Source organism: Emydura macquarii, unplaced genomic scaffold (genome assembly GCF_026122565.2).
Source record: "Emydura macquarii macquarii isolate MOO-44397 ecotype Brisbane River unplaced genomic scaffold, CSIRO-AGI_Emac_v2 contig_1253, whole genome shotgun sequence".
In the NCBI taxonomy this organism is placed as follows: domain Eukaryota; kingdom Metazoa; phylum Chordata; order Testudines; family Chelidae; genus Emydura; species Emydura macquarii.
The window spans coordinates 81,066,523-81,092,664 of NW_027131390.1; the positions used below are offsets into that span (position 1 = coordinate 81,066,523).

At 36.8% G+C, this 26,142-nt stretch overlaps 1 protein-coding gene across 1 annotated transcript in view; it reads right to left on the reverse strand.

The window, feature by feature from the left end:
• Positions 1 to 26,142, reverse strand: part of PSMD14 (proteasome 26S subunit, non-ATPase 14) — a 61,239-nt gene that overhangs the window by 16,695 nt on the left and 18,402 nt on the right. The window contains exons 4-7 of the mRNA XM_067549370.1: positions 18,270 to 18,341; positions 17,762 to 17,881; positions 16,455 to 16,525; positions 15,287 to 15,437 (exon numbers count right to left, since the gene is read on the reverse strand). Of these exons, the coding sequence (XP_067405471.1) occupies positions 15,287 to 15,437; positions 16,455 to 16,525; positions 17,762 to 17,881; positions 18,270 to 18,341 (414 nt within the window). The remainder of the gene's footprint in view (positions 1 to 15,286; positions 15,438 to 16,454; positions 16,526 to 17,761; positions 17,882 to 18,269; positions 18,342 to 26,142) is intronic.

The window sequence follows — 26,142 nt, forward strand, 5'->3', positions numbered from 1 at the left end:
TATTATCACTGCATGAATCTGCGGCATATGATAGTTTATAATTTCTCAAGCTTGTTAAATTCATGTTAAAGGTCTGTTTTCTTGTTGAATAAATTTTGTTCATATAATGCTGCCTATTTCATACACTGAGTCTTTAATAGCACCTTTGGTCTATGCTCAACTCACAGATCAAAACAGAGGACTAAAATAGGGGTTGATGATGCTATTTACATGTGTGATTCCTGCTGTCTTCTTGTTAGTAGCTTTAATATAATAGAAGACCTTGTCTGTTTTGTAATTAACACATCTTTACTGGAGAGATATTTGGAAGTGATTGCTGTGAATATACTGGTTAGTAAAATAAACACAATCACACACCACTTTCTGTTATCAGACAAATTTGTGAATTGTACACATTATACTCCAGATCAACAAACTGTGATATAACAGCCAAGTAGAAGACACATTTATATAACCCTTTATTTTTCTGAAAATATGTATTCAATCTGACCTTGCAAATATAATTAGCTTGTGGGATGTGTGGATTTCAGTACCATGGATGCTTTACTAATTGCAACTCTTGGAAATAGATACTAAATATTTGGAAGCTGCCAATACAAAATAAAAACTGTATCTTTTTGTACATCTGTCTTAGCTTCAAGAACCATAATCATCTGAAAAACAATAACTATGACATACTTTTTCCAAGCATGTTGCTGGGTCAATGACCCATCATAATTTGAGTAATAAATTTTGCATAGTCAAGATTCAAATAATCTCAAAACACAATGTAATCTATAATTTTTTGGCTGTTTATGTGTAACTTTGCTTAATATGATCCAATATGCTATTCATTTTTATTCATGCTTTTATCCAGTGCCAGGCCACTGAATTACAGGGGACAAATTTTTTAATTATGTTTGTTAAAAATCTGTTTTTTTACGTTATTTCTTTACACTTATTTGAAAAGAAACTTTAAAAATTAGACTGATTAAAATGTATCATGGTTAATACAAGGACTAATTTACAGAGCTAGTATTGACTGAAGTAAGCACCAGAATCACATAACTGAACATTTGTTTTAAGGAACAGACATTTTGTATTGCCAGTGAAAGTTAATTTAGTTTACAGAATGGGGTCAATTTGAACACAGGTTTGGGGGATTGGTTTTTGGGGGGAATTTTTAGGTCAAAAACGCTATACAAAATATTTAAGAATGGCATACTTCAATTCTACATGTTTTTGCAATAGCAAATCTAGCAACTCCTTCCACAAAAGCACACCTGCATTTGGCATGCCATTGTACATACAATAACAAACTGCAGGCAGAGGTAAATCAGCCTCGTTATTCAAACAAACTTTCCTGACATCAATATTTGTGCAGCCAAAAAAAATCTATGCAATATGAAAGCTATCTTTAAAAATGCATTGTTACCCTAAATTGAAGAATCTACTTATTGTTTATGAACAAACCTCCCAATGCATCAGAAAAAAACCACTGCAAAAGATATAATGTGGCTATGCCAGGTGTGGAAAAAGAAGCAATGTCCCATCTAAAATATCTTTTATCACCTGCAACTGACCTGTTATCAACTGCTTAGTTTGTTTCTAAATTCTTTAAAAATTAAATGGAACATGTGATCTTAGAAGTGCAGCTGAGGTTTATGACCATTTCGTTATTTATGCTGCCATGCACTGTTAGACAACCACAAGTGAAGAACATCTTCTGTCCCTTGTAAGCCCACAGCATAAAAAATTCAGAGAAATCTTACTTTTTATGCCATTTCCAATGAAAAGCACTAAGAAATGAAACTGACTCATGCCAAATTCATATAGCTGAATTGCTGTGATTGTGAGTTTGAAGTTTGCAACATGGAAATTATTTATAAAATGTCAATTTTATCTCTGGAAAAGAGATTCCTAGGAGTATGTGCATTTTCTTTCTTTATCCTTGGAGAATTGTTTACTGTGGTCAAATCTGCTGTACAACTTGAATATCCATATTGGGAGGGGAGACAACTACAACATAATAATACATTTATCTTGACAAGTGAGGGCATGCATCCGTAACTCAAAAGTAGCAAAGCCACAAGTTTTAAAGCTATATGCCTTAATGAAGATAAATGGACTATTCTACATCCACCATGGTAAAAGGTATTTAAACATTTAATACTTTTCAATGAAAAGTCTACTTGGAACTTTTTTGTTTCAGGGAAGGGAATGAACTGAAATAACCTGTAAAAACAGTTTATTAAACAAGCATTTATCACCTGATTTAGAGCATAGCATATAAAAAAAATCAGAACACTGACATTCACTTTAACAATGTCTGTAAATGCAAGTTTTCTAATTTGTAATATTCTATTCAGAATATAAATTATTTATGCAGAGTACATGATGCACTAACATGCACAAAAATGTTATGAGAATGTACAGTTATCAAAATTTTGTTGGCTTTACAATGAAATGGGAAGGAAAAAACGGTGAAGTTGGAACAGTAATTAATTTCTACTTTGTCTAATATTTTGAAAAATTTATTCTGAACTGAAGTACAACTATTAACAGCTACCTATATCATAATGTAGAGTATACAGAATCTCCCACTACAAAAGTGTGATGCTTCAAAAAAATTTAGTTCTCTAGGGAGTCAACAGTTATGAGCTTGCTGCTTTTCTTACAAATCAAAACCAACACAAATTCCCATTTCTTTCTTCTGCAAGTCAGAGTTCAAGGCTGAAATTTTGCTTAGCTCAAATTAGGATGCCCCAGCTTTTCACTTGTAGGTCATTGCACTGAATCCACCTTTCACTCAATAGTGACTGAGTTGCTACCATTTGACAGATATTTGGTGGTTATTTGGCTATCTGTGAAATGAACTGGTGATCCCACTTTAGCTCATAGTGGACTGGTGTCCACATCACAAAACACTATCACAGCTAGCATTCTTGCTGACAATTTCACTAGACTTGGTCAAAGATTGATCAGGCATGCAGAATGAACTACAGCACTCTGACCTCCAGGGACATCACTCTAGATCAGAGTTGAAGCACACTGGTGTGACATTGTTGGGGAAGTTTGTACCAGGAGTAAATGGAGGAATTTAGTTTCAAGTTCTCATAATCTGGCCATTTATAGAACTAAAATAAATAAATAAATAAAATTAAAAAAAAAAAAATCACATTTTAAAAACAGTCAAAATCTTGTGCGCTGTTCATCCTTGTGATTATTTACTACAGGATTTATAATAGTAAAGATCACCCAATAAACAATACAAAGGTAACTCAACAGATACCAAGTTTTCTTCCTTTGGTTGATTTATTTCTCAACCATTCAATTTTTCTCTCTTCTGTATCGGGAAATAGAATACATAAAAAGACCAAAAATAATCAAGATCCGTGCAGATTCATTTCTTTTCAAAGGTTCAATAACTTTACATCCAGGCACCTTCCTTTCAATCTGCATGTGATGCTTAAAGAATGGCTTATATTTAACTAATTGTTATTGAAGATATAATGGGTCTGACAATACAACATCAACAGAATTAATACACTATCATTGACAATGCATGGTAACACTTCAAGGGAAAGGTCAACAATATCTATATTTCTAATGTGCCCAAAATGTGCCAGGCACTGTACATACATATTGAAAGGCATAATTCCTGTCTACTATCAGTATTAGTTTCTACCAAAGTTATACACTGTAAGGACTCCTTCAGAGCTCTTATGATGGGCAATACTTTAGAAATTTTCATTTTCATTTTCATTTATACCACCCAACAGCAATTCTAATGAGTCAAATGTTAATAACGAATGTTGCATCAGGAAAAAGTAGTTTTGCCACAAAACAATCAATAGCATGAATTTTTAAAAAGCAACGGAAGAGAAATTTATTATAAAATGGTATCTATATAATAATTCAGAACAGATAGCCACGGTACTAGTATCACAGCCAAATTTCTAGTGGTAATGTGTTTGGTTTTTTAAACTTTGGAGGGCCACAGGCAGGGAAAAAAACAGGTTGCTAGATTAATATTTCTAAATTGTATTTTAATGGCCTATAAAGGGACCTAGAACGTAAGATGGATGTATTCTTAATTCTATTCTTTTCTAAATGTATATATATAGACGACCCAAAACTTATCAGATGGCTCCAGACACTAAAAAATCAACATATTCCAAGAGATGATTTTAAAGGGCCAATCTCAATTTCAATTACTACACTTGTCCCTCTACCAATTCTGATTTTACAGTCATACTTTTCTGCCTTTTAAAAATATTCTGTCTTCCATTGCTGTGTGGACAATCCAAACAAAGGGAAAGACACTGAATATACAGGGGAAATATTAATCCTTAGATGTAACAATGAGGAGCCCATTGAAAACCCTAAGACAGATAGATACAGTCTTTCAGGAAATTAATGTAAGCTGAAGCTTTAAACTCAGCTGAAGGAGAACTCTGTTGGAACCATCTTCAGTGCCCTTATTTTAATGTAAGGCATAACTGACTGGCCTTCATTTGACTCCATTAGATCTAGGACTCTCTCAGGGAACTGATGGACAGGATCCCCTGGGAGGCTATTATGAGGGTGAAAATGAGGCCAGGAGACCTGGCTGAATTTTAAAGAAACCTTATTGAGGGTGCAGGAACAAAACATCCCGATGTGCAGAAAGAATTGCAAATATGGCAGGCAACCAGCTTAATTTAATACAGAAATCTTCGGTGAGCTTAAACACAAAAAAGAAGCTTACAAGAAATGGAATGTTAGAGAGATGACTAGGGAGGAGTATAAAGATATTGCTCAATCATGCAAGACTGAAATCAAGAAGCCAAAGCACAACAGGAGGTGCAGCTAGCAAGGGATGTGAACGGTAACTAGAAGGGTTTCTACAGGTGTACTTTAGCAACAAGAAGGTGGTCAAAGAAAGTGTGGGCCCCTTACTGAATAGGTGAGGCAACCTAGTGACAGATGATGTGGAAAAAATTGAAGTAGTCAATGCTTTTTTTGCCTCTGTCTTCACAGACAAGGTCAGCTCCCAGACAACTGCACTGGGCAACATAGAATGGGGAGGAGACTCAGGACTATTTAGAAAAGCTGGACATGCACAAGTCCATGGGGCTGGATGCAATGCATCCGACAGTGCTAAAAGAGTTGGCTGATGTGATTGCAGAGCCACTGGCCATTATCTTTGAAAACTTGTGGCGATCTGGGGAGGCCGCGGACAATTGGAAAAAGGAAAATATAGTGCCTGTCTTCAAAAAAATGGGAAGGAGGAGGATCCAGGGAACTATAGACCAGTCAGCCTCACCTCAGTCCCCGGAAAAATCATGGAGCAGGTCCTCAAGGAATCCATTTCGATGCACTTGGAGGAAAGAAGGTGATCAGGAACAGTCAGCCTGGATTCACCAGGGCAAGTCATGCCTGACCAACCTGATTGCCTTCTATGATGAGATGACTGGCTCTGTGGATGTGTGGCAAGCGTGTGTGACTTGAGCAAAGTTTTTGATATATCTCCCACAGTATTCTTGCCAGAAAGTTAAAGTAGTATGGGTTGGATGAACGGACTACAATGTGGATAGAAAGCTGGCCAGATCATCGGGCTCAATGGGTAGTGATCAATGGCTCCATGACTAGTTGGCAGCTGGTATTTAGGGAAGTGCCCCAGGGGTCGGTGCTGGGGCCGGTTTTGTTCAACAGCTTCATTAATAATCTGGATGATAGGGTGAATTGTACCCTCAGCAAGTTTGCAGATAACACTAAGCCGGAGAGAGTGGTAGATATGCTAGAGGGTAAGCATCAGATACAGAGTGGCCTAGACAAATTGGAGGATTGGGCCAAAAGAAATCTGATACGGTTCAACAAGTACAGAGTACTGCACTAGACTAGGAACCGACTGGCTAGGCAGCAGTTCTGCAGAAAATGACCTGCGGGTTAAAGTGGATAAGAAGCTGGATGTGAGTCAACAGTGTGCCCTTGGTGCCGAGAAGGCTAACGGCATATTTGACTGCATTAGTAGAAGCACTGCCAGCAGATTGAGGGAGGTGATTATTCCCCTCTATTCAGCACTGGTGAGGCCACATTGGAGTATTGCGTCCAGTTTTGGGCCCCCCACTACAGACAGGATGTGGACAAATTGGAGAGAGTCCAGAGCAGGGCAACGACAATGGGACTGGGGCACATGACTTATGAGGAAAGGGTGAGGATACTGAGCTTATTTAGTCTGCAGAAGAGAAGACTGAGGGGGCATTTGCCTTCAACTACCTGAAGTGGGGGTTCCAAAGAGGATTGAAAGAGGCTGTTCTCAGTGGTGGCAGGTGACAAAACAAGGAGTAATGGTCTCAAATTGAAGTAAGGGAGGTCTAGGTTCTCTATTAGGAAAAACTTTTTCACAAGGAGGGTGGTAAAGCACTGGAATGGGTTACCTAGAGAGGTGGTGGAATTTCCATCCTTTGGGTTTTTAAGGCCCGGCTTGATAAAGCCCTGGCTGGAATGATTTAGTTTTGGTCCTGCTTTGAGCAGGGGGTTGGACTAGATGACCTCCTGAGGTTCCTTCCAACACTAATTTTCTATGATTTTCTATTATAGGACCACTGGACAATTCTCCCAAGTCACTAAGACTCTATGTGGCTATGGAAGATTTACACACTGAGCTGTATATTTGCAGCATAAAGGATTGTCTTGGAAAGCAGTCCAGCTATCTTTCTTTTTGTCTGGGAAATTGCGTTAAGGAAGTGTAGTCTTAACACGTGAAGTTTGAAAATAGCAAAATAAAGTTATGCTATTTAATGTGCGCTGCTCTGGTCAGTGGTGAGAACTAAATAAAGGAAGACAGTCGTGTGCTCCAAGGATCTTAATAGCTAAATCAGTAACAAAATAATATAGTTCAGAATAGATACATAACAGACAGGTTCAAATCTAGATCTAGAAATGATACATATACCTTAGGCAGAATCAGAATTCTAGGACTTCATTTAAGAAATGTTTTTAGGAGAGATCTCCATTAAGAAAGAGAGGCCATTTGGCATACAAGCAGATGAAGTTGTGATTAAAGAGATGACATATCAATCATCAGTTTCTGTGTAACGTTTTAGTTAATTTAGTTCAAATTAACCATGACCATTCTTGAAGAGATTAAATCTTATTTATGCAAGATAAAGCAAGCCAACAAAACTCTAAGGGACACAGTTTGATCCAGTGTTTTTTAATGGTAGCTACAGTATGCATTACCATTCTAAACTGAATACACAAACTAGTGACAGAGGGAAAATATTATGCTTATGATGATCTTGTGGTTAACGCTCTGCACTAGGACTCAGAAAATCCGGGTTCAATTTCACCTCTGCCACAGACCTCAAGTGGCAAGTCACTTACATTCTCAATTTACAGATAAGGAGCTGAGGCACAAAGTGTATTTTCTCCTAACCTTTCTCTATTTAGATGAAAGGCTATTTAGGGCAGGGACCATGTGTTTGTTCAGCACCTAGTACAATGAGGCCCTGGTTGAAGCTTCTAGGTGCTACTATAAAACAAATAATAGTGTATCTCTTAACTCTACTTTGAAAAGAACATGTATGTGGCCTGTTTCATAGATAATTCGTATAGATCATCTCTTTACTAGGAAGAGAATCCACAAAACATTAAAGGACTATGTAATTCAGAATTCCCATTGGAAACAAACTGGTTGGATGAAAAGCTTCTTCAAAATGGCAAGCTACCCAACATTCTGGGCACAACTTCTGAGGTATCTAAAACATTCTATTTTCGTAACCATCCAAAACCAGATCCCCTACCCCCCCCCCCTTGGCTCTCTTAATAAGAAATAAATAACAAAATTTCAGTATCTTTCAAGCTGTCATGAAGTATCTCAGGTAAATGACAGAATGTGGTTCAAGCACAGGGACAAAGATACTTGATAATGTTTGCTTTATCTGATAGGATGCCTAATAATTTAGAGTACTAAATACAGTTTATTTACAAAAGAAGTTTCCTCTCAAAGAAAATTTGGTCCTTCTGAAAATGCAGATTGCTCTTCTATTACACAAATTATAGTTACTTTCTGTAAGCCATTTTGACAATGGCCTTACTAAAAGGTTTACTACAACACACTGAACATTTAAACCACTGTTTTCAGAGAGATTTTTAATACATACCCTGTTTAATATATGAAGAATACAAAAAAAAAAAACTTATTTTGATGTAAGAAACAGATTTCTCACATCAAATATATACCTAATAACTGAAATACTTGGTAAAATACCCTGGAATAATATTTTCAAAAGTTTCAATCATGGAAAACCAGTAAAGTGTCTTTGGAAAAAAATTCACTAGAACTGTTTTCAATAGTGTCATGGCTTTCAGGTGGTCATTTAAAAATACGCTACAAGGACTGTCTATTTTCCAGACTTTGAGGGGAAAAAGGGGCCTGAAAAAGGAGTGATGCCTTGGGGGGGGGGGGAGGGGAGAGATGAGGGAGAGGCATTGATTATGCTGGATTTATTGTAGTTATTTTTTGGTTTAGGGATGAGGTACAGCTGCTGCTTGAGTGCAGTTTTTTTTTTTTTTTTTAAATCTTACTTAATTTTTGGCAAAGGCATAGAGAGCTCTGGACTGACTTAACAAGCAAATCAATGGCAACAATTAGGAGTAAACCCTCATGAGTTCACTTCTCCCACATCCTAATCCAGTGTCTAAGTGAACTAAAATGAATTTATTTTCAAATGAATTCAATCCCAGAAACGAGTGTAATACTTTCTGGGCTTTTGTAACATTAATCAACCAACTTTAACCAGCCAATTCAAGCTTCTTGTAGCTTATGTTATGATACACCTGTTGGGAACGTCTGTTTATAAACAGTTAGGATACCGTTAGCTCATATATTAGAATTGCTGGTACACGGTTATTCAAAAAAGTTGTGATACACATTTACGGATATAAATTAAAACTAATAAAAACCCAAGAAAGATCAGTATTTAGACTATTACTTAATTATCTTTAACTTGGCCAACTATATCTAGGCACAGTAGCCTACACAGTTTTAACAGCAGATATGCTACAGCAAGCAGCCAAAGTGAAACAAAAGGAGGGCAGGGGCATGGAAAATTCACAGCACACCAGTGGGGAAAGCTTTCCTTGACCAGTGGAGCCTAAGCCATGCATTTCTGCTGAATGTAACTTTCATTTTGAAAATATTAAGATTCTACCCTTATAATTGTGAAAATAGCCTCAGTGTAAAGAAATCCAGTACTCTCTTTCAGAGTCTGCAAACAGACAAACAACCCCAATGCCTCTGCTACTATTCCCAAACAGCAGCAGACTGAAATGGACAGCACTTTAGGCCGTTTCACAGAAGCTTTAGAACCCTCTTCGGTAGCTGCAATACTGACCAAAAATCATGTTAGGTCCACTCTACTGCTGTTTGAGAAAGCCACGAATAGCAGCAAAAGATGACTGTGGAGTTCCTCATAGGACAAGGGGGACGGGGGAAGGAGGCATTTAATTTATCATCTAAATATGCTTGCTTAAACTGACTGTAAGATATTTATAAGCCACCACAACTTTTTATTTTAAACAGCTATGAATACTTTGAACCCCTATTGCTCAGATATGTGCACGTGTTCTCATGTTCAAACTGGGACCAGATAAATATCTTAAATGGGCCTGGGTGTTTCTACTACAACAAGTATGTTTGTAGTATGATAAAAGGTGTTTTTAAAAACATTTGCTAACATGTTTTAATATCCTACCACCGACAAGGCAAGCTGTATTTAATACATGTTGGCTGGTCGAGGTGATCTCTAGACTCTTCCCTAGGCTTAACCTCAAAACAGTCAACATGTTAAAGTATAGCTTGTACTGTCTATATAGGGGACAGATCCTTAATTGATGTAAACTAATTGCTTCACTGAAATCAATGGAGTATGGCAATTCACATCAGCTAAGGATCTGCCCCTAAGTTTTTAAAACATGTGAGTTAATGTTAGCAGCAGAATAAGGACAAAGGATTTCAAATAGAAGACTGTATCAAACTCAAGGGACCTAGTAAGTATGGGTTCATGGGTAACGTATCTAAGGGCAATGGGAGCTCAGGAGAACTGACAGTTTCTAAGAGACATCATTAAAAGCACACCAGCAAACTATCCTGATGTGGAGGAAAGATGGTAAGACTAGTAAGTGACAATATGGCTGATTCAGAAACACTTTAATGAACTGAAAAAGCAAAAAAGAATCGTACAAAAAATAGAATCATGGACAAAATAATGAGTGCAAAAGAATAGCACAAGCACATAGGGACAAAATAAGAAAGGCTAAGTCACAAATGAGTTACAACTAAGAAGGGACATAAAAGGCAATAAGAAGAGATTAAATATATTAGAAATAAGAACGGCAAAGGAAAACGTAGGTCCATTACTTACCAGGGAAGGAAAGCTAAAAGCGGATAACAGAGAAGGCTGAAATGTTTAATGCCTTTTTTACTTGTCTGTCTTCAATAAAAAGGTTAATTGTGATTAGATGCTTAACACAATTAACATTAAAAACAAGGGAGAAGGCTCTCAGGCCAGAGCAGGGAAAGCACAAGTTAAAGAAAACTTAGATAAATTAGATGTATTCAAGTGGACAAAGCCTGAAGAAATTCACCATGCAATACTTAAGGAACTAGCCAAAGCAATCTCTGAATCTTTGACAATTATTTTTCAGAACTCATGGAGCATGGGTGAAGTCCTAGAGGACTGGAGAAGGGCAAAGTCAGCACCTATCTTTAAAAGGGAGAAGCGGAAGACACAAAGAATTATAGACCAGTTAACCCAATTTCAATACCTGGAAAGATACTGGAACAAATTATTAAACAATCAATTTACCTAGAGAATAATAGGTTGATAAGTAATAGCCAAGGTGGATTTGTTGAGAACACATCAAGCCAGACCAACCTAGCTTCCTTCTTTGAAATGGTAGTGGATGGAGGGGAGAGCTGTACTTGTGATATGTCTTGATTTTAGTAAGGTTTTTGATGCAATCCCACGTGATAGTCTCATAAGCAAACTAGGGAAATATGGTCTAAATGAAATTAGTATAAGGAGGTGCATAACTACTCTCTGAATATGATCTTTCAACAAGTTACCCACACTTTGTTCTCAAACTGGGCAGACATATCAAGTGGGGGGCAAGTACTGGTGTCTTTAGGAGGTCTGGTACTAGTCAATGTTTTCATTAATGGACAACGGAGTGGAAAGTTTGCTTACAAAATTCATGGATGACACCAACCTGCAAGGGGTTGCAAGCATGAAGGACAGGATTAGAATTCAAAATGACCTTGAGAAACTGGATAATTGGTCTGAAATCAACAAAAATTATGTGATTGGTTTAAAATAATAATTTGAGGGATTATTTTTATTTGCCTTCCGGTTTCGATCCTTTAATGAACACTCTGGTCATGTTCTCAAGCTTTTTACCACAACCATGAGGGATAGAAACTTATTATTTTTTAAAAAGATGAAATTCAATAAAGATAAGTCTAAAGTACTACACTTAGAAAGGAAAACAAATCAGATGCACAACTACACAATGGCAATAACTGGATAGGGAGTAGTACTGCTGAAAAATAGATAATAAACTGAATATGGGCCAACAGTGTGATGCAGTTGAATAAAAGGCAAACATCATTCTGTGATGTATGAACACCAGTGTCATATGTAAACCACAGGAGGTTGGTTAATTGTTCTACTCTACTTGGCACAGGTGAGTCCTCAGCTGGAGTAGCGTGTCCACTTTTGGGCACCCCACTTTAGGAAAGATGAGAACAAGTTGAAGAGAGTCTAGAGGAAAGCAACAAAAATAGTAAGAGGTTTAAAAACATGACCTATGAGAAAAAGTTGAAATAATTGGGCACATTTAGTCTAAAGAAGAGAAAAAGCTGAGGCTTCAAATATGTAAAATGCTCTTGTAAAGAAGGCATTGATCAACTATTCTCCATGTCCAAAGACAGGACAAGAAGTAACCAGCAAGGGAAATTAGGTTAAATACTAGGAAAAACTGTTTAACTAGATGGATATTTAAAGCACTAGAGCATGCTGCCTAAGGAGGTTGCAGAATCCCTTTCACTGGAGATTTTTAAGAACTGGTTAGACAAAAACCTGTCTGGAATGGTCTGGGTATGCCTAATCTTGCCTCATCCTGGGGAGACTGATCAGATGACCTCTTGAGGTTCGTTCAAGCCCTACATTTCTATTACTCTATAGTTTCAAACAGCACCTTTAATCCTAGTAAAAACATACCTAAATTAAATTGCAATTTAGGCCATGTCTACACTGAAAACTTCTGCTGGGTAGCTGTGTTGGTCAAGGGTATGATTTGTGACCCTCACGGTAGTGCCAGCAAAACAGCAGGTACAGTTTATTCTATTGGCCAAATATCTTTTTAATATAAGCAGCATTCCGAACTCCAACTGTTTAAAAATCATGAGTCAGGTCCTCCAAAAATTATGTGACTGATTTAAAATAATAATTTGGGAGGTTATTGTTATTTGTCTTTTGGTTCTGATCCTGTAAGGTGCACACTTTTTCAAGCTTTTTGCCAAAAGCCTGAGAGATAGAAACTTATTCTTTTTAAAAAAAATGAAGGTTGAGACTTTTATTTCATCATTTGACTCCAGGAGCGGGAGCTTTTAGAAAAACAATATTGCAAGACTTGCAACATAAGTCACAAGAATTGGTAACAATGACCTCATTGCATGTTAAGCAGCAGAGGCTGTTAGCTGGCTTTGTAAGAAAAGGTGTTTCTTCTTTAAAGGCTAGATGATATCCCGAGAGTGATTTCCTGCAGCAGCTTCAGACTAGGTCAGCATGGGGACACTGACCCATGCCCTTTACCCAGGTGACCAGGAGAGAGAGAGAAGACTATTTAGGTCCATGCCATGTAGGAAAAGACCTCTTATCTGGATCAGGCATCGTAGCACCCATGCTCCCATCCTGGAAGTAGTTAAATACCAGATTTTGTCATGATCTGCGGTGGGAATTACACTAGTAGCTTCTTTCTCAGAGAACTGGGGAGGAATTTTTCCCTCACCAACAGATTGGCAGATTTGCTGGTGTGAACAGGAAACAGGGATTAGGCTATGATGTCACAAATCATTATGTAAGTGTGGGGCAGATGTCCAGTTCAGGTACTCTGTAGAGAAAGGATGCAGCGAGCAGATCAAATGGATTGGTAAAGGGTTTAAAGGAAGTATTCTATAAAGGAGAGGAAATTGGAGGGCGAGATTTCAGGCTCCTATGACTGGTATTGCAGGCAGCCAACCCCTCCATCAATCCTTATTTAAAAGGGGGATGTGGGGAATAAGTCCCAGTAGCTGGTTGGCAACCAGTATGGGTAAAGGGAGAACCCTGAAAGCAGCTTGCCTCCAAGGTATATGTAAGTTATTATGGAATTACCTGCATTGTACACTTTTAGGGGCCGGATACTTCTTGACATTTAGGAATAAAATTGCAGCCTAATAAACCACATCCAGTGTCCTCTACCCTTCCTTCTGGCAAAACTGGACAATGTCATAAGAAAAGTTGTGAACTATTTTATATTTATAAAAATTCCAAACTACACTGCAATTACTCATATTCAAGATTAGGAAACATAAAAAGACAGCAGAAAGAGTCAAAGTCTAGTTTTTCCCCAAAGATGACATTCAGAGTTGCAGCAAAGAGTGGATAATAACTTGGTCTTAAGTGCTGTAGAACAGAAGTGTTATTTACTATAAAAATAATATTACATTTTAGCAATTAATTTAATATGAACTCTAATTTTAAAATGCAGGAATATAGTGCACATTATTTGAGTTTGATACATATATAGTGTCAAGTATGAGTTTGATACAATATAAAGCAACTTGTCCTGATTTTTATAACACAGAAGGAAACGAAAGGAAAATACATATTGATGAGTAAGGAAATCTAGTACATATTTTATCAAAATATTTCACTTTTCCCTTCCACACATCAGTTATGTAATCAGGAACCTAAGACATTTCAGCCAATATAATTCCTTTTTTAGTATTTTCCAGAGCAGCAGAAGCTTATTTGTTTTAAAATCACTTATATTTTGGTTTGATCAATGCTTATACAGGCAAGCTTTTTGCTTCAAAAAAACTAAGAATAGACCCCAGATTTAGAATAGACTCCAATTTTGCTCTGTTACAATGATGTGATGTCAAAGAGTTCACATATAATTTTATAACAGATGAGCACTCTGAGATAACGGTAATACTTAGATGAACTGGTTGGTAGCGTTAATGTAATCTTGTTATATAACTATTGTATTTCATATCCAGAAAACAAATATTTTCAAACTATTTATAAAATTATATTAATGTCATACATCTATATTATGATTTATTTTAAATAATTGGTCTACAGTACAATGGAAGTGCATGCTCAAACAAAACACCTCAGCAGTATTTTAAAGCAGTAACCACCTAGCCAATTTCTGTATGTTCTGTAGTTTTTCTAATCCACTCTCCCTGTGGTTGAGCAAAATCGAATTGCCTCTCACATTTGCAGACAGCTCTGTGAAGGTGATAATAGAGCTGCTCCCTGCTGTCATGAGGCAGGAAATAGGAAAATGGCATATGGGGCTAGAAAGAAATAAAAAAAAGAGAACTAAACAAGAACAAAAGAGATTTCAACAAAGGACAACTATAACCCAATGTGCTTGGCAAGTTAATCTTTTCATAATCATTTAACATACTTAATCATTCATCTGCATCTTTACTCAAAAATCTGAATGGCTGAGACCAAGTCTTTAGGGAAGTTTTTATTGTCTAAAACATTTGGAATGCAGATAACACCAGAAACTATCATGTGCAATGCTTATAAAATAAAGCACTATTACTACTTGTGTTAGGGGCTGAACTCATTCCAATTTGCTGTTTAACAATCTGTCCAAATTTTAAAATTTGAGATATTAAATCACTGTAGATCTGGATTATCTGTTTATACAAAAAATAAAAGCTCAAGTGGTAGAAGTATTGAACGGTTCTTGAATAGCAAACAGAAGATGACTAGGTCAGAACTGATTATTCCAGTGTATAATACAGCTTAAGGCTACAGGCTTGATCAGAGACTTTTGATGCAAGTGTTGGAGTAAATGAAAATGGTACACTTTCAGTAGACTTTTTTTTGATTAATTTATATCCAAAGAGAATATTAAACGAATAGTTAGATTTTTTAAATTTAGGTTCAACATTCAAAAACTAATATGCATTTTATAGTGTTTTTATTTTAAATCAGATAAGCAGCTTAAAAAAAATAAAAACCTACTGTACCTTTCCTTTTACGCTCTGGATAGGATCCACCACCACAGCTACAGCTCTTTCCGACAGAGCTTCAAAGCTTTGCTGAGTATTGATATCCACACCAGACAGCCAACAGCCAAAGCCAGGATGACTATGATACCAACCAACAACCATCTCAGGCCTGAAACAAAGAGGGCATTTAGAATTTCCTAGCAATAAAAACGTATGATATGAAAAGAAACACTGAAGTAACGGGATATCAATTAGAATGAGAGAAGAGATACACATAGGTGTGAAAAAAGCACCATTAGAAACATTTAAATTACTCACCATAGTATGGTGAAAACATGGAAATGAATAAGTGCGACAAAGGAGTGCTATCATTAAGGGATGAACATTAGCAGTGGTAGATCAAGCTTTCAGTTTTTCACCCTGTTACCACACCTTCCCTGAACCAGTTTTTACCCTTTCAGCTCAAGTAAATATCTACTCTTTAACTCCTTGGAGTCAAGAGTTGAATTTTCACGGCAGAAAGTCCATTTCAGACATGGACAACAGGAACAAACGGCGGGAAAGGATTAAATATCAATTAAACCAGCAGTAGAACTAGGAACTCAGTCAAAAAGCAATTTGCACTGTTCTGCTCAGCTGCTGAGCCTTTTGCTAACATTAATTTTGAAGTTTTTTCCACAGTAAAAGAATTTGAGCAAGCAGATGACAACTGTTGAGAGGTACAGAGTGAAATAAAAATTTGTTTAAACATGAAGATGCTTTTTATCAATTTTTTCCTTTTTTCTTTTTTAATATACAAAAATGTAACCCTAGGCCTGTAAATAAAACTAAAACACCCAGAGTGATAATGCTTTCCTATTTTATAAAGTACAAATTTTAGTTCCTGTAAATGGAGTTATTTTCCAGCAATTCCATATACTAAGTAGAGGGGCATTCCAACCAAAGCCCACTATAATGATAATGAGAGAAGGAAGTTTATGACACTCATCTGGATCTGAAGTCTATCTCCTGAAAACCATGGGGAGAAGTATATTGCATAACATGAAATAGTCATCATTATACTGGGTCAACTATTTCCGTTAAACACCCCATTGATCACGTGTCTTGTATAAAGTCTAAGAAACATGCAGCCTAAAACCACACAGTGCACCACTTTAACTTTCAGGTGTTGCTTTGAAACAGTTACCTTCCTGTCTGCTTCAGCATATCCAACATTTTGGCTTGAAATACAGGATCTACTGCCTCTACACTTACACCCTGATTTGGGAAAAAAGACAGCATTAGTGTATTTACATATAAAGTACTTTAAAAGAGAAATATGCATTCAAAAAATCTCTTACTCTTGTTCTCAAAGAAAAATCTAACATAAAATGATCTAAATAGCTTTACTAATGGAGACATTACTCTTCACAGTTTTGGTTATAGTTTGTCTACTTGAATTTTTTGGAAACTATCTAATTTTCAAATAAATCCAAGTTCTAATAGAGCATCCTTTAAATATAAAAAGGAATCTATTCCTATAGTTTCTTTAAAAAATGCTGGAGTTTTCTGTTCAGAAGGAAGGGTCTTTTGGGTAAGCACCACCACCAAACATACGAGTGAACATTTATCTTTCCTCCTCTTCATTTCTTCTTTGTGCATACTTCTTCCTGCTACTTACTGCCAGTTCAGTTTCGGCTCTGTTGCCATTGTTAAGGATAAATATCCTGTTGCACAGCCTGGGAAAGGGCATACCCCATCAACAAAGGCAGTGAACTGACTATGTACAACATGCTAACAAATGGACAAAATAAATTGAGAAAGAACTCTAATATTTCAATTATATGTAATCTTGATGACAATTAAAGGAACTGTGCCTCTTTAATTAAGAGCAATATTTCATTTGAGCTACATACAGCGCCACTATCAATTCCAATTCCAACTCCAGCTCCCAGTTCATTGCCCTCTTTTCATAAAATTCAATTTCTTAACCTCAAGAAAAACCAATCACCTTTCCACACTAAGGAAATATCATCTAACAGTCATGCCACTAGAGTACAAATTCTGCCCCAGAGAAGCAATTCAAATTCACAGCTTCAGCAGTGCCACTACAGTTAAGGGCATGGCATCATTTCCATCAAACTCTCACTTTCCAGAGTTTGCTACGTGGCCTTAATACTTTCTTCAGTACTGCAATTGGATATAGAAGGTCTTGAAGTCACCAGTTTACTAATTTTAAACACTGTGGTACAGTACCTATAGATAGCACAACAGCCCTAGTTAAGGACTCAGTGTGAGCCATAGGTTTGACTTAAACCCCTGACCGAGTTCAACGTAAACATTATCTAAGCATAGACTTTAGATATTTAATATGGGCATAATCCATACATTGATATTAGTAATTTCTCATACCTTATATGTGATGGGGTGAGGGAACGGAAAAACATAACATGATGTACAGTTATTTAATGTGAGAGAAAACATTTACTTTAGTTTCTACTAAAAAGTACTCACTGTTCCTGACTGTGGCATTGCAAACACATCAATCACTCTGACAGTATAATCATCAACAAATTCTCCAAGCATCAGACCCATAACTTCCATGGGAACACCAGCACGACCATGTTTCAACATCTAGAAGCGAAACCAAAGTTACAATGACAAAATATGTATGATTTACAAGAGATTCAGGGTTTAATTTGGGATAGTTCTGCCTCTACCAAAATACCACTGTTCTTATTTTTATTTTACTAATTCGTTAGCAGCTTGTTGTGTGTTTTGAAAATGTAAAGCACTGGAATAGTGCTAAGATTCATACAAACAACAAAGACTGTAGCAATAAAATAATTGTAACATTTAAAGTAAGATCCTATGATCGAAAACTATATTTAAACAAATAATTGGGTCAAAAACCAAGTAGTCAACATTACAAGTGCATAATCTTTTTTCACTTTGTGGAATACTGGACAGATGCGCTTTGTACCTTAAGCGCAATATACAGCAAAGAGCATAGAATACTTACTTTCAGCAGTGCTAGAGAAGAGATATAAACCTGTTCTGCCGTATCCACCGCAGGAGCATCTGTAGGTGGCCCCTAGAACACAGAATAAATTAACTATTTACTCCACATTTATTGTGCCATTTTCCAATTATTTCTTTTATTTTGCACAAAATTGTACGACTATGAACTGTGTGCGCCTGATAATGCATTTCTGTACAGTAAATCCATTGGTTGCAGTGTTTACAATGAAAATATACAGCACTTTTGCACACAAACCTATTTTGCAACTTAGTGGAAGTTATCTATGATATCTAGCTAAATTTAAAAAAAAATCCATCTAGCCAGAAGCAGTCGAATAAAATAAACTAGTAAATACTGTACTGTGTGCAAACCTGTTACAAAACATACAAGATAAGAATCAGATGAGTTTCCATTAGTCAGATTTAAGTCTTTCAGCAATGCTAACCTTCCTCAGCTGTAAAAGATCTCCAATTCACCAATTAACTATATGTTTCTTACAGTGGTGTGAATGTAAATGCTGCTGGGCTAGCATGATTAACTGGCACCAACACAAACAGCAATTTCCCTTTGCTTCATCAGTTTTCATCTAAAAAAGACTTGCAGATAAAGGCAACGGGAGCACTTTTCAGATACACCGGTACAGTGAGCATAAAATGGACCTCCAATCCCTAGGTGGAAAAAGCTGTGAACAAAACACTTTGCTCTTTGCTTTATGAGTTGTTATTCAAAAATTAGCACAATTGTCCCAGGTGTGAATGATTGGTTGAGGAAGGTATTGTGTACTGCTGAAATGGAAAAAAGCAGAGCAGGCTATTTGAAGGTAAAGCTATGCTGTTCTTGGGAGGTGAGGGACAAGATGTGCTTTTCTAGGCAATCACATCTTATTTTATCCCATTTCCCCACCCAAGTCAGAGTACTTCTTAAGTCAGTGTGTGTGTGTGTATTGTAGTCTTAGTGAAAAGGAGACAACAGAGCACATTCTACTCTTTAGTAATGCTGTGTAAACCTGGAATAACTCCAGAAAAAATTCCAGTGGGAGGGAAAAAAATCCAGTCCATGCTGAGTGAAGGGAAAAGAATTATACGAGAGTATGTGTACACATTATAATTTTGGAAGGCACTCCAATGTCACAGTGATGAGCATTGTTTAAGACTAGATTTAGACAACACCACTGAGTAACTCCTTATAGAGAGCAGAATCTGGAACAGGATGCTCCCAGCTCAGATCCAAGTGAGACTTATTGACCAACCTTATGGGGCATAAAATCTGAAGATCAAGTCAAGAGTTAAAGCTACTAGTAAGTTCAGTTTGTATAAAAACAGTTGTGTATTGTATCTATTTTCATTTGTGTATGTACGCCTCTCTCTCTCTCTCTCTCTCTCTCACACACACACACGGCATGGTATAAGGTAATCATACAACCTGAAAGATTTTTCTGTGGAACATTCTAATAATAAATCCAGGTGTTCTTCCACTACAAATTCATTTTCTCTTCTTTACTTCTGCTATCTTTCTGGTCAACCAGCAGTAGTCCTACACTCCCTGACTCCTGCACCCAAACTCCTATATACCTATTTGCCACCTTTGACTCCAGCCTTCCAGTCCTGGCTGGCATTGCTCCCCAGGAGATTAAGCAAGAAGGTAGGGCCCTAGCCACACTACTGCACACAACCAACTACCAAGACAACTTATTTCACAATTTCATCTCAAAGTCAGGTCAGAAACACCAGTTAAAGTCAATATGTCCCTTTTCTGAAATAGTTGAGCTTCTCAGGCAGTATATCAGACACCACCTTTCTAGGGAACAGTGGTGACAGGTGGTCCAGGACTTTATTTTGGATCGACGGTACATTTCTTGAGACACACAACTTAGCTTTGTGTATCCCACTCTTTTCAGCTCAGCTCTTGCATGCCTATCAGAACAACCGAAGGAACCCAAAGATCCTTCTCCATTACAACAGGATATGTTGTGGTCATGGGCAGTTTAACTTACATTTTTACAGTTGAGCCTCTTGAGTTCCCCATCTTGCCTTTGGGAACTCGAGAAATAAACAGTGTGGTGTCTGGTTATGGACTGCCCTCTTTATCATCTCAGTGGTGGTTTCTGGATGCTGCTGCCATGATAGAGTGGCTACATCACTTACCCAACATCTAATTCACTCTTTATGCCAACAGAGGCCATACACCTAAAACTCTGAACCCTCCCTCTTGCCTTCTAGTTTGTTACAGGTTATAGTCAATAGTATCATTTTTTAAATTTTGTCTTCCCTTACCTTTCACAATTCCAATTTCCCTTCTATTTCTTCTGTTACCTCTCTGGCCATTCCATCATCTTTCAGTGGGCATTCTTCTGACTCTTTCACTTTCTATGGGGGTCCCCACAAGGCTCTGTCCTTAATCAACTCCTTTTCTCCCTCCGCTCCCATCTCTCTAGGTGAGGTCACCCATTCATATAATTTCAACTATCATTTTTAGACAAAAGACTCACTAATTTACTTTGAATTTTCTGCCTTGTCCCACTGTAACTAATTCAGGCCTGTCTGAATTTTCTACCTCAATGTCTCACTGTTGATTTAAATGTGACATAGCCAAAGCTGAACTAATTGTCTTCCCCAAAAGTCCTCCCCCACTCCTCCACTTTGATCATTTGAGGAACCATGAAGATGATGGCGCTGTTCAAGCCCAGAACTCAGATGACTCCTGGTTAGAGCACTGGACGAGGGGATCTTGGTTCTATTTCTAATTCTGTCTCTAGTCTACTGGGTAACCTTGGGCAAATCACTTCACCTCCCTTGCCTCAGTTTCATTATCTGTAAAATGGGGATAATGATATTGACCTTTGTAAAACACTCTGAGTCCTGCTGATGAAAACACTATACAAGACCTAGGTATTTATTATATAACAACTTAATAAATCACTGCAAAAGATTTATTTTCAAGCTACATTTCCCCTCTCTAATTCATTCCACTAGTTCCAACAATACCTGCCCAATCTGAACCCTCTCCCAGAACTAGCCTAAATAATCCGCCATCCCATGTACAAATCAAAATATTATTTCCTCTCCCCCCTATAATCATTGCTTGGCCAAGTTGCACATTAACATTCAATCTTTCTCCATAAAGGTCCTGCTTCACAAGGCACATGCTTAACTTTAAGCATGTGTTTAAATTCCATTGAAGTCAATGGGACTTCAGCATGTGCTTAACTTTACATACATGCTTAAATGTTACTCTGAGTAAGGATGTTTTCTTGAATAAGGGACACAACAAAAAAAATCATTTTGCAAGCCCCTTATCCATTTTCGCTGCTAATTTCTCCAATTAGTTTATCTTATCTTTTTGGAAAAGAGTTGGCCAGAAATGAGCGCAAGATTCCAAGCGTAGTAGCACCAGAACCATATATACAGGGAGGGATTTTTACATCCTTGCTTTGTAATATAAATCCTACATCTACGTAGCTCAAATCTGTAGTGGCCTTTTTGACAATCGATTTCAATGCAAACTCATGTCTAATTTGCTGCCCACTACCATCCCTAAATGTTACTCAGCATTATTGCTATTTTCCAGTTCTGTGGTTTTGCTCTATTTTGCAAAAAAATGTTTTCCTTTGTATTTTCTCTAGAATGAATCTCATGTTACTTTCTAACCATGTTTCTAACCAGTTTGTCCCTTTGCACTCTTTCTTTGACTTCACAGCTCCCCAAACATACTATCATTTGTGAACTTCATTAATACGCTGTTTACTCTTTCTTCTAGATCATTAATAAGATGTTAAATAAGATGGGACCTAATACTGATCCCTGTGGTCCCTAACATGACAAATCGCCATGTGGTTCTTTAACCAGTTGATAATGTTCAGATTAAAGTGATCTCAATTAACTTTGGGAGCAGGAATTATTGATAAAGAGTACCAAATACTTTAACAAAGCACAAAAATGTAACATCTACTTTTCTTTCATCCACTAATCTTGTAATTCTATCAGTTTGTCTGGCATAATGTATTCTTAAATCATGCTGCTTATTGCACATAGTTCTTTTATCCACTAGAGGTTGTGGTAGAAATCAGGTCAGGGGGTGGGGTGGGAGGTAATAGGCACTTATATAAGAAAAAGCATCAAATATCAGGACTGTCCTTATAAAATTGGGACATTTGGTTACCCTATGTGGTGGTTGGGGGTTGTTTAGTTGTTTTTGAAATCACTACATACTCAACTACTGCATTAATAAGAGAAAGGCTTATGACATGGGTAACTGTAAGGAACACTTTTAAAAAAAATTGGAATAAAACCAATGAGATAGCAATCCTCTGGACAAGCACTCTCCAGTTCACTGACTTTTGAAAAATAGCCTTTACTGGTTTATGATGCTAGTTTCCTAATTCGCTTAATGTTTCCATATGTTGAAAATTAAGTCAATTCAGAGGCCAGGGTGTGAGCCACAAGAAGCTTCCATTTTAGCCTATGCCCTGGAATAGTGTTCACAAGTCCATTGCATCTGGTGTGTGCAGTGTAGGGGCTACTGGATCAACAGTACAGATTCCAAGGCCCCTTCTTTGGCCCATTCCCACTGCAGCCTTCCAGAGGCCTGTGTACCCTTTCTGTGAGCTCCAAATAAGTGCTGAGAGCCTTACATGACCCTTTACATTAGGTGCGAATGTCACTCTTTGTAAACTTCACTGCCTGCCAGCTCAAATGAAGAGGCATTGTATTGATGAACTTCAATACTAAATTAAATTGTGCATCAAACCTGAAGTTTTAGATATTTACAGCTCCACTGCAATTTAAAGATAATCAGCAAGAAGAAAAAAAAGTGCTTTTGCTCCTTTTTGCTTCATTTTGATGTTTAGAGATAACCAGAAGAGTACCCTCCACCACCCTAAAAATTCTTTATTGTATTTCACAGGAGAAATAGGAAATATTGCCTTTCCCTATTCCTACAGGATATTTTTTGGGGGAAAACTGGGGAATGAATGGGGATTATGACCTCACCAGAAGACAAATCTTAGAAATTCCTTCATTTGTTCTCTTATAAATAAGGACAATATAACAACTATAACAAGTCAAAGGAGAACTCTGTTTTTAAAATTCTTCAGCAACCAGTACATACAGCAAGCATGAAGTAACATTAAAATCAATCTGGGGGGGGAGGAGGAGGAGGAGAGGGAGAGGAAGGGAATAGATTCTGCTACCTCTAAACCGATAATCAGGTAACTGACCTGCTTTCAAGACAATCATCTCGGCCGTAAGCATGATCAGTCTTTTTATTTTTAATAAAAGCTATCACTTAGAGAAATCAGGATTATTGATAAACTTTAATGATGAACAAGCATTTGATTTGTCTCTTATTTAAGTGATGTAAAATTAAGTTTTCAATAAAAGTGTTCTAAGGAGCAAAGATTCATGAATAAAATGTGAGGATAAACTAAATTAGGGTTTATTTTTCTTTCACATTTAAAATATGATCCAGTAGAAGAAGCTGTGACTTTTACTTGGGCAGCCCTTGTTGATTAAGTGTTACAAAAGGCATTTGCCATTATAACAGCAAGAAAACTAATGCCTCAAAGTGTTATCTATTCAGGCCTTTTAGCAAATTTGTTAACACTTTTAGGTATATTACTCCACCTTTCTCTTAGTGTGAACTGGTATCAATTTAGCCAATTTTATTATGTTATTAAAATACCTGCTGATTAAATGTGAACCAAAGTGTCATTTTAGAGCACTGCCCTTCACTTGTACTATCTGTTTTACATTTATTTAATATATACACACACACACACACACACACACACACACACACACACACACACCCACACCCACACCAAAAAGTGGATTTGATATGGATAGGAACTGTGAAAGAAATATTTCAGACATTTTCTATTGTTTAATTCTATATCAATACTGCTCCAGTCACTGTAACTGTATAAAAGATAGATTTTAAATGTGTCTCGTTTCAACAAAGAAAGCATTTCAACAAAGAAGCCAGATTTGACCAAATGGGTGCAGCTGAAAAAAGATGCAACGAGCTAAGATTGTGATGTAGAATACATTTTTTTGTGGTGATATCCAACAACAATGCATTTTTACATGATATATAACATCAGATACATCCAAACACCTCCAATTTTTACAACTGGAACCATTTAAAATATAAAAAAAGTCAGACAAATATAAGCAAACATACAAATATCCAAAGCTATGGTGTTTATTTCTTAACCAGCAACATAAAAGAGAATCTTTTAATGCATTAATTTTGTGAGTATTAAACAACTAGTGTGAAAAACAAGCTGCATGTAAACTATTTCTACTGCCTCTGCTTCAATGACTAGCTGAGGACACCTGTTATAGGAGGTGTTAATTGGCAATAGGAGTACAAGTCAGAAGCATGTTCCCCATCGTCCTAACCCAGCAAGGCTAGGTCATTAAAGTGGAAATGAATTCTTTCATGCTGACTTAACCCTTTGAGTACATAATTTCAGCTGTTACACCTAAAGACAATCGAGCAAGATTAATTTAAAACTTGTGTTACTTCCGAACGTGGAAAAAAGCATCTCTCCCATTCACTCCAAAAGAAATCCTCTGGACAACAGTCGCTGTGTACATAATAGAGGAAGGAAAAGTCACCAGGACACAAATGCAATACATACTACTGTGGAGAAAAAATTATTTTGCTTTACATATTGAAGAGACTCTTGAAAGAGTAAGCATTTTAAATGATTTGGAACTATTATATTTTCTAAAAGTAAATCAAACTGACTAAGATTCAGAAACTGTGAGTAAAAGGTAACACACTATAGACTGTTACATGCTTAAAGTGCATAGGACTAGGACAATATCAAAAGCTATATATAATTGGTCTGTTGCACTTTGTTAATTCCCTTTAGTTCTGCTAATACACACAGTTTACTCTGATGATCAATTCCCAAAAAAGCTAAGATTCCTTTAATGGTGTGATCCCACTTACACAGGAATTCCTAGAATTAAAATATATCCGGGAAAAATAAAAATGGGGCTTGAACCCAGGGATACATTTTTTGCTATGAAATAATCAGAATATTCATTATATGAAAAGGTAACAGAATATACTTGAATTAAAGACAGGTATTTTATTCAGTCCCCACGATAAAGGGTAACGCTTCTCTTCGAGTTCTCTTCACATAATACACCAGGACAAAAATAGATATAATGCAGATCCTGCAGTACAGCAAGTTAACAAAATAGCCCTCTAATACCAGTGAAGTCATAGAATGATGAATTATGGGATGAACAACAAAACAGGAAACACCAGAGGAATTTACATAGGGAAAACAAATTTTAGGAAGTAAAATTTTCATGCTGAACCTCCCCCACAGTCTGCATAGTGGACACTTAGTGTATTTTATTTTAGCTTTCCAGCTACTATACGAATCTACAGGACTACCTGTGCAAGTAAGCACTATGTCTAGAACTATTTGCAAGATTAGGTCCATATTTGTACCAAACAAATATTCTATAGTTATAAAATAGCTTAAATTTCAACAAATGTTCCATATTTATAAACAAACTAGGGTCTCTCTAGTTGGTCCACATACTATCAAAAAAGGGAAAATTATAATGTTTGCAGTTAGTCATTTATCCAGTATATTGATCCTCCAACTGGAGCACTGATCTTGGGCAAACATCAAGGCCTCTGCTGGTGTTTTAAAGCACGTATTGTGATGAACCCAAAACTAGCTGGGATAAGATAAAACTGCACAAGAAAATCCAATGGCTCACAGTACATTTGTCAATTCCCCATCTCCTCCATGAAAAGGTAAACTCAATAATTCAAATATACCCTTAGTGCAAAACTAAGGTATCTCAAATTAATAGCAACTCTAGCTTTATTAGGAATAAAA